Source organism: Canis lupus, chromosome 11 (assembly GCF_011100685.1).
Source record: "Canis lupus familiaris isolate Mischka breed German Shepherd chromosome 11, alternate assembly UU_Cfam_GSD_1.0, whole genome shotgun sequence".
Classification (NCBI taxonomy): Eukaryota; Metazoa; Chordata; class Mammalia; order Carnivora; family Canidae; genus Canis; species Canis lupus.
The window spans coordinates 53,705,889-53,724,561 of record NC_049232.1 but is presented as its reverse complement, the minus strand read 5'-3'; the positions used below and the strand labels follow the sequence as shown (position 1 = coordinate 53,724,561).

General features: G+C 52.3%; 1 protein-coding gene across 8 annotated transcripts in view; it reads left to right on the top strand.

Annotated features, from left to right (window-relative positions):
* The first annotated feature begins 615 nt into the window (after positions 1 to 615).
* PAX5 (paired box 5) overlaps positions 616 to 18,673 on the top strand; it is a 195,159-nt gene continuing 177,101 nt past the window's right edge. For 2 of the 8 annotated variants that reach the window (XM_038552838.1, XM_038552836.1), the window contains exons 1-2: positions 7,477 to 8,508; positions 14,378 to 14,543. In XM_038552838.1, the coding sequence (XP_038408766.1) occupies positions 8,466 to 8,508; positions 14,378 to 14,543 (209 nt within the window). In that variant the 5' untranslated portion in view covers positions 7,477 to 8,465. Of the gene's footprint in view, positions 903 to 7,476; positions 8,509 to 14,377; positions 14,544 to 15,268; positions 15,413 to 18,673 lie in introns of those variants that run through there. The other 6 variants (XM_038552835.1, XM_038552839.1, XM_038552837.1 and 3 more) reach the window with 6 other exon arrangements.

Below are 18,673 nucleotides of genomic sequence, written 5' to 3'. Positions count from 1 at the left end.
CGACACTACTTGCCTTGGCACCCCCTTCAAAAACACCTGCCTGGCAGGGTGGGTTAATTAAAAAAAAAAAAAAAAAAAAAGAACCCGGCCTGCACCCGCCTACGCGGCGGGGGCTTGCACCCAGAGGGGTCACCCGCCTGGCGCGCCCCGCACGGGGCCGGGACACCGAGACGCGGGGATTCGTAGAAGGGGCGGCCACTCGAGGCCAGGGCTTCCCCGCCTGCCTTCGGTCCGCACCTTCCCGCGGGCGCGCGGGCTAGCGCCCGGCTCTGTTTAAAGCCTTCCTTCCCTCCCCCCAACTCCCTATAAAAGTCCAGGGCGGCGCGGCAGCGGCACTGCTGCTCTCCCGGCCTCCGCGCGGCTCCGGCCCGGCCCGGCCCGCCCCGTCTGGCCAGCTGAGCAGGCCCGGCCGCACAGCGCGGACCCCTTGCCCTGCTCCGGCCCGCAGCGCGGGGCGGCACGCTGGGGGCGCGGCGTGTCTGGGGACATCTTGTGATGTTGGCGAGAACAGGACATGATCTCACATGGCGAGAAGCTCTTTAGTTCCTTAATCATTTCACGGTGCCTTCGGACGCTTTTTTTCCACCTAAAACGTTTAGTTTCAGCTCAGTGATCAGCTACCCCAGCTCGGCGGGGGAGCGGAAGGCTTGAATTATTCCGACCTGTGAGCGGCCCCTGGCACCAAAAAAAAAAAAAAAAAAAAAAAGAGAGAGAGAGAGAGAGAGAAGAGAGAGAGAGAAAGAAAAAAAAAGAAAGGAAGAAAGAAAAGAAAAAAGAAAAAAGAAAGAAAGAAAAAGAAGCACACAAAAAAAGTGGAAACTTTTTCCCTCGTCCACTTCAAGTTCTGAAAATCAAAATGGATTTAGAGAAAAATTACCCGACTCCTCGGAGCGGCAGGACAGGTAGGACTGCGATTCGGGCGCCAGGCTCCAGGCGTGCTAATTCCAGGACCCGGCCAGCTCTGGTCCTCAAGCACGTCGGCCCTGGGGGAGGGAGGGAGCCGCATTTTCTCAGATATTGACTGCGTGTCTGTCTGCGGTGAGTTTGTATGTCTTTTCACCAATTTGTTCACACACTTCTGCAACAGCCCAAGTGTCTGTGAGTTTGTGTTTTTCTCTGTTTCTGAACGCTTATATGGGTGACTATCTGGAGGTCTGAAAGTTCGTTTGGGTCTGCGTGTTTACATAGGGGCTCAGAGTGTGCATGAGTGACACTGAGTTTATAAGTCCCTGTGCATGTATTTTCAAAATGTGTGTGACCAAGGATTTATGTGCCTGTGTGTATGTGTATCCTTATATTCATGAGTGTGGTAGTGCATGTTTCTTAGTTGGTATTTCTGAGTACTGTACTCTGCGTATCCAAAATGTGTGTCTGTGAGTGGAGTATATGTAATTTGGGTAAGTGTCTGAGTGTATATCTACTCTGCGTTCACCAGTCGTATCCCAGTGCTTTTGGAGTTGAGAAGGAGGCCGTTACACTGACCCCTCCATTTTTGGAAGTCAACAGTTGTTCACTGTGTGCATGCCAACGTACACAAAAGTGCCTGCCTCTAGGCTCAGAGGTGGATCCAGCGCTCTGGTGGGTCTGTTGGGCTAAGCCTGTTAATAGTTAGGCTCAGGTCACATTCTGTTGGGAGAACCAGGAGTGGACGTGTGATTTCAGGGGGTGCAGTCCCTCGATGAGTGGTGCACACTCTTTCACTCTGGGCACTGTTTAGTGTACCATTTGTATAAAATCATCTCCTGTGGCAGGCACAACCTTAGCAGGTGAGGGCAGGCAACCTTTGGGCCACTTGTGACATTTCTAGGGACCTCCAGCCTGCCTTCACTTTCACCTAGACAAGACTAAGACTTTGACAATGGTGTGTGTGTGTGTGTGTGTGTGTGTGTGTCCTGTGTTGCTTGGGTTTTATCTTGTGGGTGCTGCTCCAATGAAGGAGAGCACAAGTAGATGGACATGTGTGCCTAGCATTCAACTCTGGTGCCTGTATACACAGTCCTTCCTGGCACAGGGCCCAGTGTGCCACCCACAGGCCCAGGCAGTAGGTAGTAGAATGTGTTTATATCTAAGAGGAGGTGGCAGGCAACAGGAGGCCTCAGTTTGTCCTGAGATTAAAGCTGGGTATAGGAGACTCTTTTACTCATTAGGCCAAGTGTACTAGCCTCCCCCAAACACACTGGCCTTGCTGGCAAGAATTATTCCACTTCTCTTATCCCTGTAGATCTTTGAGGCCTTACCTCCACCCCCAACCTTAAATACAGGTCAAAAAGCAGAGAGAGAGGGGTGGACTTAAACTGCAAGCCCAGGACAACTCCCTGGGCATAGGTAGATTTCCAGAATTGTAATAAGTGAGGGCAGAAATCTAAGAGGTGGGGAATTAAAAAGGATTCCTGGGCGAAGGTGCAAGAAAGGGAACCTGGAAACCGTCCCTGCTCCATCCCACCTTCCCTCCCCGCCTTGGGTCCCTTGGTAGCTGGGACTCCTAGAGTTGCCCTTCCCAGAAAGAGGACTAGGTGTTCTGTGTGTGTTGGGAATGGGTCAGAGGCACGTGAGGGTCTGGGGGAGTGTCTGCGTGGCTGGCACGGCTGCCTCTCCCTACGAGCTGTCTACCAAGAATGTAATTCAGGGCGGTCGATGGGCTCTTTGATTAGTTCAATCGCCTGAATAATCGTTTAATCAATAAAGCATTTCATTCCTCAGTAAGGCCGACCTGGGTGGGGCTGGGGGTCCTAGTCTGGCCCCAGTTTAAAAATCTGGAGAGCCACGCCCCCTCTTCTCCTTTGGGCTGGGGTAAGGGCCGCCTGCCTTGCAGAGGGCAGACCTCTCAGGTGACACTTCCTTCTGTCTGCACCTGCCTAGGTCCTAGCTGGGGAAGGAGGAGAGAGCTGAAAAGCTGGCGGGGGTGGGGGGAGGGGTGGGGGGGCGGGAGGGGGGAGTTGGGGGGGATGGACATCCATGTCTTGTTTCAGGGGTTTTGTCTGGACTTTTCCCATCTCCCAACTTCAAGGCCTTTAATGGGCCACTTGACCTCCTTTTCCTTCCTTCAGAACTGTGTTCCATTCTCTCTCATGACCTCAGTTTCCCCATCTGTACAATGGGGAAGGAGTGTATATACCCTTTTAGCTCTAAGCCCAAGATCAGGTAAGGTCAGCCTCGAGCACAGAACCACTTAAAGATCCTCCTGTCTAGCCTCTTCATTGGGGTACCAAAAAAGGAAAAACTGATGTCCAGAAAGGGGCAAGGATTTGTCTGACATCATATAGCAAGAGGTATGGAGGGAGTAGGACTGGAAGGTGACTTCTCTACCCTTAGACCTCTCATTCTTGCCAAGAGAGGAGATAGAGCTCCATCTGTCAAGGTCCCCCTTGGAGAAAAACGACTATTGGCCAAGCTGGCTTAAGGAGTCCAGGGCCAGGAAGGCTAGGAGAGGCCGAACACTGTCTGAGCATCAGCATCCAGTCTCCCAGCATCCAGAATGGGCATGTTGGAATAACAGTCCTCCCTAACCATGGATCTTTATCTTTCAGAACGTTGGGAGGCCTCATCTCAGGGGTTCTTCTCCCCATTAGATATATAGGGAAGCTGAGCCCTAGGAGAAGGGGCCTTTAGCCTGAAATCTTTGGGAGAGAAAAAGGTAGTGCCAGAGCGTCTGTCCTGCAGTGCCCATTGGTGGTGATAGCAAACCCTGACAAAGGCAGTGTACATGGTTTTTGAAAATTTTGGTAAATTCCACCTACTTCAACAATGCCTACAGGAAGACCCCGATCCAGCTGCAGGAATCACACAGGAATCCACGCTGCCCAACTATCTGCGTAACCCGGGTCAGTTGCTCTCTCTCTTTGATACTTTTTTAAATGAGGGTCTGAGAGGGAGCACCTGGCTGGCTCAGTCAAAAGAGCATTCGATTCTTGATCTTGGAGTTGTGAGTGGAAGCCTCCATGTTGGGTATAGAGATACTAAACAAAACCAAACCTTAAAAAAATAAAATAAAATAAAATAAAAAAATAAAATGAAGGTTACAGAGAGAGGACCTACCAAGTTAGGGCTGAGATGGGAGCAGCATCTCTAACTCTCCCAAATTGAGCAACTAATCTGAGCCCTGTATGCCTTGCTTTGCCTGAAGCAAGAGCAGGGATGTGGGCTGGAAGAGTCGATTTCAGGGCCCTAGAGCCCTACAGCAGCCTCAACCCCCGAGAGGCCCCTAGCTGTACAGTAGGGGGTGACCCTGCGGGGAGAAAGGGCAGACAGGGAGGGAGCCTGTTCTGAGTGACGGCAGGTTGCTGGCTCAAGATCAAGGTGGACTTGTTCCTCTGCAGGTATTTTGGCTTCTCAATAATTCTCAATGGGCTTTCTTTCAATAGCAAAACTTTCAAAGACAATTCGACTTCTGTAAATTGAGTTTCTTCCCGGATAGTTTCCTTTCCCAATCTCCGCCTCCAGCGCTTAGCACAGGGGACCCTGCCCAAAGTTGTGTGGTTGGGGGAATGTAACCCCCAACTTAACACACAGCGAGGTCTGACAGGATTCAGTGCCAGGGCTTTGAGACCAGCTCCCTGCTAGTCTGGTCCATCTCTCATTACTTGTCTCCCTGCAAGTCTCACTGACTTGTGTGCTGGTGAGCCCTCGGAGGAGGCAGGGCTGTGGCTCAGAAGCCCAGCTCTGTCATAGAATCGCTGTGTAATCTTGGGCTAGTTGTGTAACTTCTTGGGTCGCCGTTTGGTAGCCTGTAAGGCTGGGCTAGGTGGCCAGGTTGTCAGGTCTGGTGGCGCCTCTTGGCATTAGAAGAAGTTCCCGGAAGACAGCCCGCTTGGAGGCGGTGAATAACCCTACCCAAAGGGAATCTTCCTCTGTCCTGGGCACCTGTCGCCCCACAAATTAGGCAGCCCAACACCGTCCTGAAGCTGCACACTCTCTGTGTGAAATGGGAATCCAAGCTGTTCCTGCTCGGTTAATATCTGTGGTTCCATCCCATCCCGGCAGTACTCAGTATTCTGTCCCTGCCGCACAGGTATTGGGAGAAAAACTGGTTTGTACCGGCATACCCTACCTAACTGGATTGTTTGATTTGGGAGCATACACCCCCTCACCCCACCCCCAAACTCCCTGCTATCCCAAGAGTGGCTCTGGAGAGGCCCATCTGAGAAAGAAGTTCCCAGCCCACAGCCTTGCCTCTACTTTAGGCTTTCTATGTGACCTTGGACAAAGCCCTCCTCGCCTCAGGTTAGGCATCTGTAAAATGGGGGAAACCATAGCCTCAGGGCCCTTTAGGCTCTAAAACTTTAGAATTTGAGTTTCTAAGCCTGAACTCAATGAGTAGGGCTGGAGGTGGAGGTCTCACTGGCTGCATCCCTCAGGGAGTCCCCAGACTCCCGCTTCTCCAGGAACGCTGAGACACCACGTCGAATTCTAATCACTTTTTATCCACCGCTCACCTTGGGGGTGGAGAGAATGTGAGAACTTTAACTCATCCAGGTTCCTCTAGGCTTTTGCGTTCTTCCTGCTTCGAGACAGAGGTAGGGTTGAGGGAGTGGAGGAAGGACTTGGAGGTTTCCCTCTATCCCCCAGGATCTGGACCTGCGGGGTTCCAGACAAAGGAGAGAATGCAGCCACTCCACCCCAGTGCACATTACAGCCTTCTGGGCCCCCAGAGGCCCGCCTGGGGCCGTTTAACGCAGCTGTGCCCTGGAGGGGGTGGGGACGGTGTCAGCACCGGAAACTTATCTACCGGTCAGGGGCAGCTGGGTCTGGGACAGTAACAGGAGGTGAGACTATGGGCTGACCCCAATGTAGGGTATGAGAAATGGGGTAGAGGTAGAGAGAAAGGAGACTGAGGCAGAGAATGAACCAAGAGCCTTCTCAGGGTCAACCTGGGCTGTCTTCCTTATAAGCTCAGATCTGGAGAAGCCATCTCAGAGCCCTTCCTCTTTTTTTTTTTTTTTTTTTTTTTTGTGGACTTATGTTTACTATTAGAGGATCATTACTTGTGAATTAGAAATAGTGGGTCTTTGGACCACTTGCAGTAGCTGCGGGCACAGGAGTCACAGTAGTCTTCAGTGAATTTGCCCCCTGAGTGTAGGATAGTTGTCACAGGCTTCCTTTTCAAAGTACATTCCTTTGATTGTGGTCCCAGGGCCTCACACCGCTGAGAAACTGAGACTTGCTGGACCAAACTCTGCCCTTCTGGATCCGGAGAGTCTGCTAGAAATCCACCCATCTTGTCTTTAAAGCAACAGGAACTTCCCTGGAAGAGGGAAGGTGGGGTTTTCTTGACAGCAGCCTGGTAGCATGCCTGGATAGATAGTTGCAGATAGAACTCGCCTGCCTACCTGCCAGCTTCAGGAACGCTCATTACCACTGGACTAACGCGGCTGGCTTCGTTTAGTTCCCAAGAAGCCTTGCGCTAGATGCAGAATTACCCCTGGAAACAGAAGCCTTCAGTTGTGCATCACTAGCCCCCAAAACATCTGGCAACTCCTGGTCTGAGACTGGAAAGAGAGACTTTGGGCTCAGTGCTTGAACAACCTGGTCCAAAGCCACAATTTGTTTCCTCGCCCAGGAGCACCCTGATTACAGACTTTTAAAGGAGTGTGAGATTTCTCTCCCCTTAAGGTCTCTGCCTTTCTGTTAGCGCAGAATTGAGATCCCCTGAGGGTAAAATCGAGGAAGGGGGTTGGACGAAGAGGCGACAGCAGCGGCTTAGTAGGCGCTTGACAAAACTGCGAAATGTTTCCTCTGGAAGGAGCTTCCGTGAAAGTCTAGGTAAGCCGACTCCACCCATTTCACAGATGAGGAAACTGAGGTCGGAGTAGGGCAGATGTGCGCACGTTACGAGTCGGTCGCGAATCTGGCGGTGCTCAGATCGAACGCTGGATCTCTCCCGCGCTCCTATTCTCCTCCACCATCCGCGTGTATGTTTTCAGGAGGCTGCGCTTCCACCGTCACCCTTCACCTCCTCACCCCCACTCTGGCTGCCCCCAGTCCCTCGGGGTGTCCCAGGGTCCCGACGCTGTGGCAGGGAGGTCAGGCTCCCGCCGGATCTGCGAAGGGACTCTCCAGGCCCGGTGTGGCTCCCCCGACCCCTCCCCCCACCCGCGCTCCACTAGGCCTTCGCCCCGCGCGTTTGTCAATGAACGTGGCGCCGCCGCCTGGGCCCCGCCCCCCATTCTCTCCTATTGCCCAGGTATCCGCTAATCAGGCGGAGCCCGCCGGTGGCTCAGCCAATGGGGCGGTGTCTCGGGCCAGGGCCGGCTGCCGCAGCTCTGATTGGCTTGATGGAGCGTGATTGGCAGGTCAGCCCCCGCCTCGCCCCCGCCCGGAGGGAGGCTGAGCCCCGGGCGGCGCTGTCCACACGCAGCGGGTCCTGAAAGCGGCTTCGGGGCGGCGCGGTGGCGCACTGTGCGCGCCGAGCAGGCGGAGGGCTAGCGCCGGCGGCGGCGGCGGCGGCGGCGGCGGCAGCGGCAGCGCGGGCAGCCGAAGCCGACAGCGGCTGCATCTCAGCACCGGCGGTCCCGGCGGCCTTGGTGGAGGGGACCTTCCGTTATCTCTGTCCCTCGCTACGCGCCGGGGGGCAGGCGCGGCGGCCGTCCCGGAAGAGGCAACTGAAAAACAGTGGACCCAGACCCCTGAGAGAGGGCAGGGGGGCTCGAGGAGTTGGTGCGCGCGAGGCAGATACTCAGACGCGGAGGAGGTCGCCGCTGTGGTCCCCCTTCTCGGTCCCAGCGATGGGGCATCCTCGGGGGCCGGGGGAACTTTGAAGGCGGAGGGTCCGGCGGTGGAGAGCTGCGAGCGCCTTGGGGACCCGGGAGTCACGGCCCCAACGTCAGTGGCGGAAGCGTCTCCGAGCCCGCGGGGGCCCCAGCGCCGCCAGAGAGGAAGTTCTTTGCAACTTCGTCCGAGACGTCGGATTGCCGGGTGCAGAGAGGCTGGGGCTGCAACTCCGAGCCCCAGAGACTCAGAGAGGCAGGGGAAGGATCCAGCAGAGCCGAGGAGTCGAGGGGAGACTCCAGAGGCAGCGAGCGAGGCCGCGGAACCAGCCTGGCAGCCCTCGGGCCTCGCTGCCCGCGGACTGAAGCCAAGGGCCGTGCGTCCCGCAGGCCTCCTCGGAGCCGCTCCTGCGGGAGGCCGGGGGCCCCTGCGCTATGCCCCCGCAGCTGCCGGTTCCCTGGCCGCAGCTACTCCGGCTCCGGCCCGCAGCCGCTGCCTGAGACAGCCCCGGAGGAGAGGCACCGGGAGTTGCGCGCTCCGCTCCCGGCCGGACCGCACCAGCGCCGTTTCCCGCCTCCAGACGCAGCTCTCGGCGATCTCCGGCGGAGCGGCTCGGAGAGAGGCCCCGAAGCTCCCGCGGCGCTGTCGGAGCCCCGATCGCACAGTACCCGGCCTGGCGGCGCGGCTCCCTCGCCGCGCTGGGCAGCCCCTTGGCGCCGGGAGGCGGCGGCGTGGGCCGGCCTGCAGTCTGGAGCGCCCCGATGGAAATACACTGTAAGCACGACCCGTTTGCATCCATGCATAGTAAGTAGGCGGCGAGCTCGCTTCTCTCACTCTCCGGCCGGGACGGGGTGGGGTGTGCCGGACCGCGGGGCAGGAACCAGGCCCGGGAGGACTCAGGACTCCCGTAGCAGCGCAGTCAAGTTGGCAAAGTGAAGCGCTCCCAGGCAGGGCAGTGGAACTACGCGCCCGGTTCCCCGGCCGGAGCACCTGCCACGGGGAATCCCGCCTCCAGCAACCGGGTAGTATAGGCTTCCAGCTGCAGCCTCTCAGGGCTCCGGCTGCAACATCTCTGCATGTCGGGAGAATCCTGGCTCGGACCTGAAGAGGGCTCTAGGACTGGCTAGTCGGAGGGCAGGAAGTTGTAGGGAGAGGTCAGTCTTGAGTCTCAGACAGCGCCCCACACCCCTGCCCGGGTGTCGCCTTTTGCAGCCCTGGGGCTGATGAGGACTGAAGCTTGGAGGGAAATTGGGGCCCCAGCCATGCCTGTGTGCTTGTATGTGTGGAGGAAGAGGCCGAGAGGTAAGCAAGGACACCAAGTCCAGAGCTCTAAAGGCGTTCTGGAGTTGAGTAGTGGGATTTGAAAAAATTAACGCAGTGGCAGCCCCTCAGCTGAGCTTAGAAGCTGCCAATTTAAATAGAGATACCCTTAAAGACACTATCAAGTCCTTCTCTTCAGGACACTTGCCACATGATAGCTTCTCCCCTTAAAAAAAAAAATCAAGAAGTCAGTTCATCATAACAGGCGTCGCCAACCCCCCCCCCCTTTTCTGAAAGCCACGGGTGTGTAGGAGACTGGAAGGGTCATTCTGGGCACCAGGCAAGGCGGACTGGGCTGCCTGACCCGCCAAGATCTGCCGGTTCACCCTTTAGCACAGCCTCCTGTGAGATGAGCGCTCCTCTCACGGTGAGTTAACGCCGGATTAGATTCGGAGATTTCAAGGAAATTCCAAGTGGAACGAATCGTGTTTCCCTTCCGCACGCTGTAGAGCTGGGCCGGAGCAAGGCGCCAGGCTTTGGCGGCATCCAGCCGCGTGCCCAGCTCGGGTCCCCAGGGCGGCAGGTCAGGGAGTTGCTCCCGGACAGGGAGCTTACCCCAAGCCAGGTTCCCCTCAGACAGCCCAGGCTCCTGCTTACCCAGCCTTGAGTCCCCTATTTAACAAAGGCAGCATAGACCCGGCTGGAGAGAAGGCAAGCTTCCCGGGCGAGCGAATTGTCGGTTTCTGCCCCGGAGGGCGGAGTGGCCTGGTGAGCCGGGAAATGCTGATCTCAGCCGCCGGGCTGGTTGCGGGCAGGTCACTTTCTCTTTGTGTCAATTTCGCGAATACAAGGTAATCCACCAAAGCAGTGGGGAGATTTGCGCAGAGAAGCCGCTTGCACCGGTCCTACCCCAAACGATTCCTCACCATTTGGGGCCTGTGCCAAAACGGTTTCCAGTCCATGGTGACCCCAGCGCCCCGGCAGCCGTCTCCTGCGCAGACTTGAGCCATACTCCGGGGAGGATCTGCTCTCCAAGAGTGAGCGACAAAACAAACGAGTTGGGGTCAATACCCTGAGAGGTGGGCAAGGCTTTAGCTCACCCAAGGAGCGACTGAGGGACAAAATGAGGAGGGCTGACCCCTGCATGGTCTCTCTTCGCCAGCCAGAATCCACATAGCCTCACTGCCTCCTACGCAGAGCCTGGAGCCCCGGGGTTCGCCGGGCCCTTGGGGAGACAGCATCAGAATCAGTGATCTCCAGGCAGAGCATGAGGGTGGAGAGGGTGGTTCCTTCCAGGGGCCGGTTGGCCAACCGAAAATGCCTGTGTCTCTGTCCCTCCTCGTCCAGGCCTTCATCTGCCCCCTCCTCGAGAACTGCTCCCTCCTCCTGGTTTCAATCTTCCTGGCAGCATGGTGGGGGCTGGGCCCCAGCCAGCCTAGCTTTCAGAGCCGGCTCCTCTGGAAGCGCCCTTGGTTCTGACGCCTAAAGCTATTTGCTTGTACAATGTAGGCCCACCCTTGGCCCCAATTTGTTGGTGATTGAGGGGGTGCACAAGTAGATCCTGAGAGATTGCTGGTATAGTAGGGGTTCAGACCAAGTCCCACTTCCTCTTCTTCCTTCCTGGCCCTGGTCAGCTTCTTTTCGCCTACTTCCCTGCCCCCACCCTCTTGGAGCAGGACAGCTTCTGGGAGGAGGTGGTGTTGGGGGAGGGGAAGGCACTGCTGGGAAATCAGCATTCTCCTGCCCTTACCCCCTATTCTAGACTCATCATTTTCATCAGCACAATGGCCTCCCACCCCCCCTGCCTAGATGTTTCCTTCCCCCAGGTATGGTTTCCAGTTATAAAGCACTTTTATGGCCAGCCTCCTACCTGAGTCTCATCTAAACCTTCAGCTAAACCCATTTTAGAGTATGATATTGAAGTCATAGAGACAAAAAGACTGACAGGAAGTTCACATGGGCAAAGCTGGAGCTGGTTCTTGGGTCTTCCAGGATTCCCTGAAGGGGAGAGGGCGAGACTCAAGATTCCAGAGAGAGGGCAGTGGACTGTTCTGTCTTGCATGTACAAGACACTCTCTCTGGTTTACCTCTATCTGTATCCATGACCCGACTGTCCATCTGTGTCAGCGTGTGTCTGTTGGTTTGCGCCCGTTGAGGAAATTTCATCCCTGCTTTTTACCCTGTGTCTCTGTTTGCATTTCTGTGTGCCTCTTCATTTACCCTCTCCTGTGTTACTAGGAGGAATTTCAAGAACCCTGTGGGATTTTGGAGTAGGGTCTTCCCACTGAGTCAGCAGAGGCCCTCTCCCCACAACCCTTTACCTAGCCATGGTCTTTGGGGTTTGGAGAGGGCCCCTGGTGAGTAATATGCCCTTTTCAGGTCCTAGGGAGCATCTATGCAGGCCAACCCTCACAGACCAGAGCCACAAAGGCCTCAGGGGGTATCTTCAACCCTCTCCCCCAACCTCGAAACCCTGCATGGTCTGCCCTGTGGGGGTGGAGCTGTGTTTCCCTTGTATCTGTGTGTCAGTTTCCTGGTTTTGCCTTGATTTGTTTGCATCCGTCCCTGTGTCAGGCTCTCCTAAAATTCTACTTGGCCCTGAGAAGGGTAGCTGAGAACCTGCACCTTCATGTGGGATGAACCCTCACCCAGCTGGAGTCTGTAGGAAGTAGAGCCTGGACCTTGGGTTCTCTGAGGAGATGCAGGGCTGGAGCTGTGGTACCGAAAAACAAAGATTCCTCTCCAAACAAGTCCCCTGTCTCCCAGATGCCCCTATACTGGGCTTCCTCCATTTTCTCTTCTGGTCTTCTCGCCTCCCACTGTGCGCCACACTCACCTTTCTTTTCTTTGCCTGTACTAGCCAATGCATTCCTTTCCCCCCTTCTCTGCCTTTCTAACCTGAGGCTTCCCTTCCAGGCTCTCTGTCCTTGCTGTCTGTTTCCACGCTTTGCATCCTTCCCCCTTGCTTTTCCTCTTTTCTTTCTCCCATCCTGCCTCCTGCTCTCAGGCTTCAGGTTTTACTTCTTTCCAGTCTCAGGGTAAGTGGGAGACATTGCCTTCTCAGACCAGGTAAATTACCTCCCCACCACCCTTGAAATGCTCTATTGGGTAGGACTGTGATTGAGGCGAGAGGGCTCAGCCTTTCCAGGGAGTTTGGGAGTCTTTCCAGGAAGTTGAGGGAGACAGGGGGCCAGGTCATCCTGAGTCTGGTGTCAGCTGTAGTTATATGGGTCAGACCCCGAAGAACATTGGTAGCCTTGTCTTTGTGGTCAAAAGTAGAGGATTTGGGGACCTGCTGTCACCTAGAGTGTCGGATCCTTGGGATTTTTCCATCATGCGAACAATCCCCAAAACTCACATATGTCCTGCAGGACTGCTCTTGGAATTGAAGTCCTCTGAAGGTTGCCACTGTGTTTTGGGCAGAAATGTTAAATTGCCAGTGGTATAGGGAATAAGCAGTTGCAAATGGGTCACACGGCCCGGATAATAGGCTATCCAAAAAGTGTGCTGGATGCTTTTCGCTTCATTTTGGTCCTCTCAGATGAGCTTGTACCAATTTTGAATTTACTTTCTTCAATCCAGCATGTTCTTTAAAGATCTGTACAATCCCTTTTTATTAGGTGTTCCCAACCCTGGAACAAAGCCTTCCTAAGGCCCTTGACCAGGGGTGGTTCTAATCTTTCTGTTTTAGGTGAACTATGCAGTTTTGTTTCTAAGTGCGAAATCCTGTTTGGGATGGTTTTCCTTTTTTCTTATGTTTGGGGTGTTTCAGAACAATCAAAACCAATTAAAGCTCATTTCAAAAATCAGAGAGAAATTCAACTAAGAATTAGAATTAAGTACTGTCGTTACCTATAAAATTGCGTTTTTCCTTGAAATCAGCCTGAGCCTGGAAATTTGGGGAAATATTCAATTAGGACCCTCATGGAAAACTTTAGTGAATTGCTTTGGCAGTTTTAAGGAAATAGGTTATGTTATGGGTGTTTTTCCCCTTTTATTTCAGATGTTCTTCATGAACCTAGATATGTTATTGAATGTTTGGGGCGGGGGATAGCTGACATGAGGTGGCTATTTTATGTTTTAGAACTGGAGTGTGTGTGTGTGTGTGTGTGTGTGTGTGAGAGAGAGAGAGAGAGAGAGAGAGAGAGAGAGAGACAGACAGAGATGTCTGAGATGCCCTAGCTTCCCTAGTATAGTCTAATCCCAGGCAAGTGCCAGTTTAGATGGAGATTTCGCCATCGTTGGCCTCTGAGCTGCCTGCAGCATTGGTAAATAAATGCTTGGACTTGGATTTTGGCTTTTGACTGTCCTCAGTGATGTCAGTTAGTGGCTGATTAACGGCTACAAGGTCAATGATGTTGCTATCCTGGATCACTCTGTGTTTACTGGTTTCACTCTTCATTTACTTGAATCCCTGTTTCCCTTCAGATGGACTTTGATGTAAGAGAAGGGAGCTTGTTGGGTGGAGAAGATACTTTCCCTGACTCATTTTGCTTAAAATCCATCTCAGAGCCCTTGTAAAACCTGGGACTCGGAAGCCTTCTCCAGCTTCTTTATTCTCACCACCGAACCCCCCCCCTCCAACCTAAAGCTGCTTGTCAATGGCAAAACATTTCAGAAATTCCAGGGAAACTCCTGTATAACAGATCCTGATGGGATAGAGTGGAATGTGATCCTCTGACCCATTTCTTTTGTGTGCTCTGAGAGGGTACAGTGGTCAAGTCTGCATCTCAGCCTCACCTTTTTTGTTTATTTTTTCCCCTTATTGAGGGATGAGCCACATCTTCTAAAGAAAGGGTTTTTGTGAAGGCAGTGGTTGGATTTTGTTTCAGTACTGAGCAGACACTATTTAAAAAAAAATCTTAAGTCCTTAGACCTTGAATCAAATTGCTGACTTTAAATAAACAATTCATTCCCCCCCCCCCCCCCCGAGATCTAGGCTTATTGGAGTAGTCCTTTTCACTTTTACAGATATTTGTTAAAAGGAAAAGGGTTTTATTTTTAAAAAATCTCTTTAAATTAATGTGCTTTAAAACATATTTTCTCTCCAGGATATTCCTTAGACCTCAGCATTATGCTTGTAATAAGTTGTGTCTCTAGTATAGATTGGGGTCTTTTACATATTCCATTGTTAACAAAAATTACAAGGCGAATGCTAGCAACTAAAGGAAACATAGTGTGGAGATGCTTGTTATCAATAGCCCGATTGACTGGGTGAAGATGGACAAAGGCAAAGGTTAATTTTAAAAAGCAATGAGTTGCTCATGAAGCCTGCATGATCAGACTCTAGGCTCAAGACATCCAGCCTGTGGCCATTTCTGATCAGAGAGGCTCTGGGTGCTTGCAACAGCGCTTCTACTACTGTGTGACTGGTTCTAACCACCCTTTCCTTCGCCTTTTGTTTCTGTTTCAGGACATGGAGGAGTGAATCAGCTTGGGGGGGTTTTTGTGAATGGACGGCCACTTCCGGATGTAGTCCGCCAAAGGATAGTGGAACTTGCTCATCAAGGTGTCAGGCCCTGCGACATCTCAAGGCAGCTTCGAGTCAGCCATGGTTGTGTCAGCAAAATTCTTGGCAGGTAAAGGCAGGAGCTGCAGGCTTCCCTTGATTTTTCAGTTAACGACCGAAAACATGACCCAGCAGCTGTCCCATGTGCCCACGACATATTGAAAATCATGGTAGCACTTCGTTAACATGCATAGTACTTTAGAGTTTGCAAAGCCCTTTCAAGGCCGTTCAAAGTAGCCCTGGGAAACCCCTGTTTCAAGTGACACGTGGAATAGGGTGACTCAATCAGGAGGAATGACATGCTTTCTGAAAGCCTGGTGAATTATTCCAAAGGATCCACGAGTAAGAGGTTCTTGGGAATTTCCCCTACACATCTTAGGTGAGCCCGGGGCCTGAGGAGGGCGGGATGGAAAATCCACAGGTTATAAAATCACATTATCATGTTCAATGTTTCATTTTAATGTTTTCAAAAAATACATTCCAGTTTTAAGAGTCAGCTGTCATTTTCATCTTTGGGTTATCGTCAACCTTATTATGTTGGGCTGTAGTATTTTTCTCCTCTATGTTTTGTTTTCTTTGTAGTGACAGGCATCCTAAGTGTATATTAGAGAGAGAAAAAAAAAACCCTCAAACACACACTAACTCTCAGATCTGACATTTAAAAGTTGCCACTTGACCTGTCGATTTGCTGCCAGCAAAATACTAACAATGCCAATTCTCCCAGAGGGCTATATAGCCTAGCCTTTGAGCACTCCTGTTTATTTTCTCAGGAGAGCCTCAGTATGATCCAGGGAAGAATATTTTAAGATGAGGAAACAAATCTACGAGGCCAAGGGACTGACCCGGCTCCAGCCAGCCAGTCAGTACTCGGACTGGCAGGAGGCCTCAAGGACTCTTAGACCATCGGCATCTCACCGTGCCCCAAAGTCAAAGCCACAGGTTTGTTTCTGGGCACGTGAAGTTGTTAGAGGTCTGCCTGGCAGGCAGAGTATTCTCAGGTTGAGTTGTTCCGTGCTTTCTCAGGATTTTTCTCCCTGGGTCTGAAAACAGGCCTTGGTCTCATGGCTTGCATGATGATTTGAGAACAGTTGCCTGAACAGAAAATAAATATTTTGAAGTATGTCAGTGACATTGTGATTTTCTGTGTGCTCTCTCCCTTTCATCTGCTGGAATTTAAAAAATTCTCTTAGATGGAGGGAACAGCAGTTTCTAACCTTGCGGAGCCTTGCTGGAGGCCAAGGGAAGGAGTTTCAAGGCCGGGGAGCTGGCATTCCCTTAGGGGACGTTGGTCCTTGTGTGCCTCCCCTATCCCCTGCCCACCCCAGGTCGCCTCAGCCGGGGAGACTCTGGGCTCCACTCCTGTTTATTACTCAGCAGCGAATGAGCCCCAGCCCGAGCTCAGGGAGGAAGGCTGGACATCAGCATGGTGTTCTTGTTGCTTGGTGGTTTTAAGCAGGAGGATGAGAGTGAGGATAAAAGAAGAAAAATAGAGAAGAGAGGGGGATGAAGAGAAAAGAGAATGATTGATTCAAAAAAAAAAGAGAGGCTAGAAGAGAACAGTGAAGACAAGACAGAAGGAGAGAGAGAGAGGGAGGGAGGAAAGAAATATTTGAGACTATCTCAGTGTCAGACTTCAAGAGCCAAGTGGACCTTAGCTATCTTCTTGGGAAGCCTCTTCATCGCACTGAGGGAGAGAGGGAGAGAAAAAAGAAGGCCCTTCCTTTGTTTTTGCTGAGACATCGTTGCTGAGCCGACATCTTGTTGCTATTTGAAATCTTCTCAGGGCGAGATCGAGCCCTTCTCCGAGGGGACGTCCAGATGCCCGATCCTCGTGTTCTGGTGCCCGGGAGCCCTCCAGATCGCCCCTGGACACTGAAGGGGACGAGGACCCTCCCAGGTCCAGCCGGCGGCCTCCCGAGGCCCAGAATAGATTTGTCACTAGGTAGAGTGGCACTCGGAAGTTATGCGCCGCTCCGGTGCCTGGCCGTTTAAGTTGTCAACAATAAATTGGAATTTCATAGCTCATTATTTTCATAACTAAGAACCACAGTGGACAAAATGTCACTCTAATTAGAACTGCCTTTTAAGAAACAAGTTCAGCCCTAAAACAGTGTGACTGGGAATTTCTGAACTGGGGCTGTTCCATCCACTGACTTTTTCTTTCTTTTTTTTTTTTTTTTTTGGTCACCGAAGAATTTGATGGGCACACTCCGAGTGACAGATTATAGAGAGTGTGCTGTGTGTGGTGGCCGTGGTTTTCAGAGGCTGCATGACAAGGCAGGCAGAGTCCCTGGGGCAGGCAGAGACCCCGTCATCTCGGGAAGGTGGCGGTTTGCCAGGAGTGTGGGCTTCAGTCCACAGAGCTCGAGGCTCAGGAGGGGCTCGAGAGGCACAGCCTGGTGGCATGTGAGGCCCATTTAAATCCACCCAGAAAGCCTGGCTCTTGTCTTCTTTCACTGGAGCCTGGCTGGGAGGTTCAGGCCGTTTGGAATTGGGTGGTATGTTACACAGTAATAAACACTCAGAGGATTTTAATCCGCAGCACGTGCTCTTTATGTTTTGCAGAGCTTTTCCTTAACCATTCTGCGTCTCTGCCCGCGTCCTGGGAGGCAGGCTGGGCAAACGTCCTCCCCTTATACAAATGGGGTATCAGAGGCCCAGAGAGGCTAAGTGATTTGGCCAAGGTCACACAGCTCATTAGTGTCAGAGACCCTGACTGACACACCCAGCTCCTTACTCCAGCTTTTACTCGGTGTTTTGCACCGAACTACACGGTGTGTTGGCGGCCGCCGTCTGTCTGTTGTGTGGAAGCCAAAATGCTGCATGGCTATTTTGCTGAGATGAAAGAGCGGTTCTTCAGTCTGATTCCTCACTTTACGCAGTTGCCAAATGGGGTCTCCCCTGGGGTGTCAGGGTTGCCTTCTAAGGGCCTGGCTGATGTGTCAGTCAAAAGGCAGACAGAGAGGTCCCTTGTCAAGCCACGGCCTGGGCCTGCCGTGGTTGGTGCTGCTCAGGTGAGATGGGTGGAGAGCCCTGGGTGCTGCCACCGCCCGCCAGACAAGGGGGGCGGGCGCTGTGGGGGATGCTCTCCCAGCTGCTGTGCCAACACCGCATTCCCATTCCACTCCTACGTTTTGAGTACTCGGCACAAGATTGTCTGTGTGTCTGTAACCTCCACCCCAGACAGTGCCCGTCCTCACAGGCCCTCGGTGGCTAGTGAGTGAGTGAGTGAATGAATGCAAAGATGCAGGTGAACTGCCTGGTGAACGGTAAAACTTTCTACAGTGGCCAGGGGTCATCATCATCATTATTGTTTTCATTTTCACAGTTTGCCCTAGTGTGAAGAGCACTGGATTCCGAATCAGATCTGAGAGCTGACTTCCTCTAACTTCCAGAAGGGAGTTGGGCAAGTCAGTTATTCTTCTAATCATCAGCTTCCCCTTCCATAAAACCCTGCTGGCCCCTTAGGATTGATGTGAGGATCCAGATAATTTGAGGAAGAGCTCTGTAAACTTTAGAGCACTGTGCCTAAAATAAGGAGTTACTGTGTTGATAGTAACAAATGACTTTTTATCATAAAATTGGAAGCTGCTGAAATTGCTGTGTGCCTTGATTGGGGTACCTTCCTAAACTTCTGGCAAAGTAAAAATTTCTTGGATAGTTCTTAAAGCCTGTTTGTCACTAATAATAGTGTTTCAGTAATTACAGAAAGAAGGAGGATAGGTTGGGTTTTGCCTTATGGTCTCTTCTCAGTGAAAAACAGAATTTCCACTTCTGTATTACTGTTCCCAAATTATTTCATCTGTTTCTAGACTATCCACTAACTTTGCCCTAACTGGATTTGCCCAAACTGAGAATTTCAGCATCTCTTTAAATGTAACTAGTCATTGTTCTTGGGTGACACTCCCCATTCTTCCCAGAGGAGAATCACCTCTTTCTCTTACCTATTATAAACTCTGCTAGGTTGAAAAATTACCAGTCATAGGGGTGCCTGTCTGGCTCAATTGGTAGAGTGTGTGACTCTTGATCTCGGGGCTGTGAGTTCCGGCCCCACGTTGGGTGCAGAGTTTACTTAAAAAAAAATTACCAGTCGTTTCTAAAATGTCTCCTTTGCTAGAAAAATTCTCAACAGCAAGATAATCTCCTTTGCAAGAGAAGTCAAGAATTCCTCTGTAAATGTTGAGAGACATCCAGCAAAGG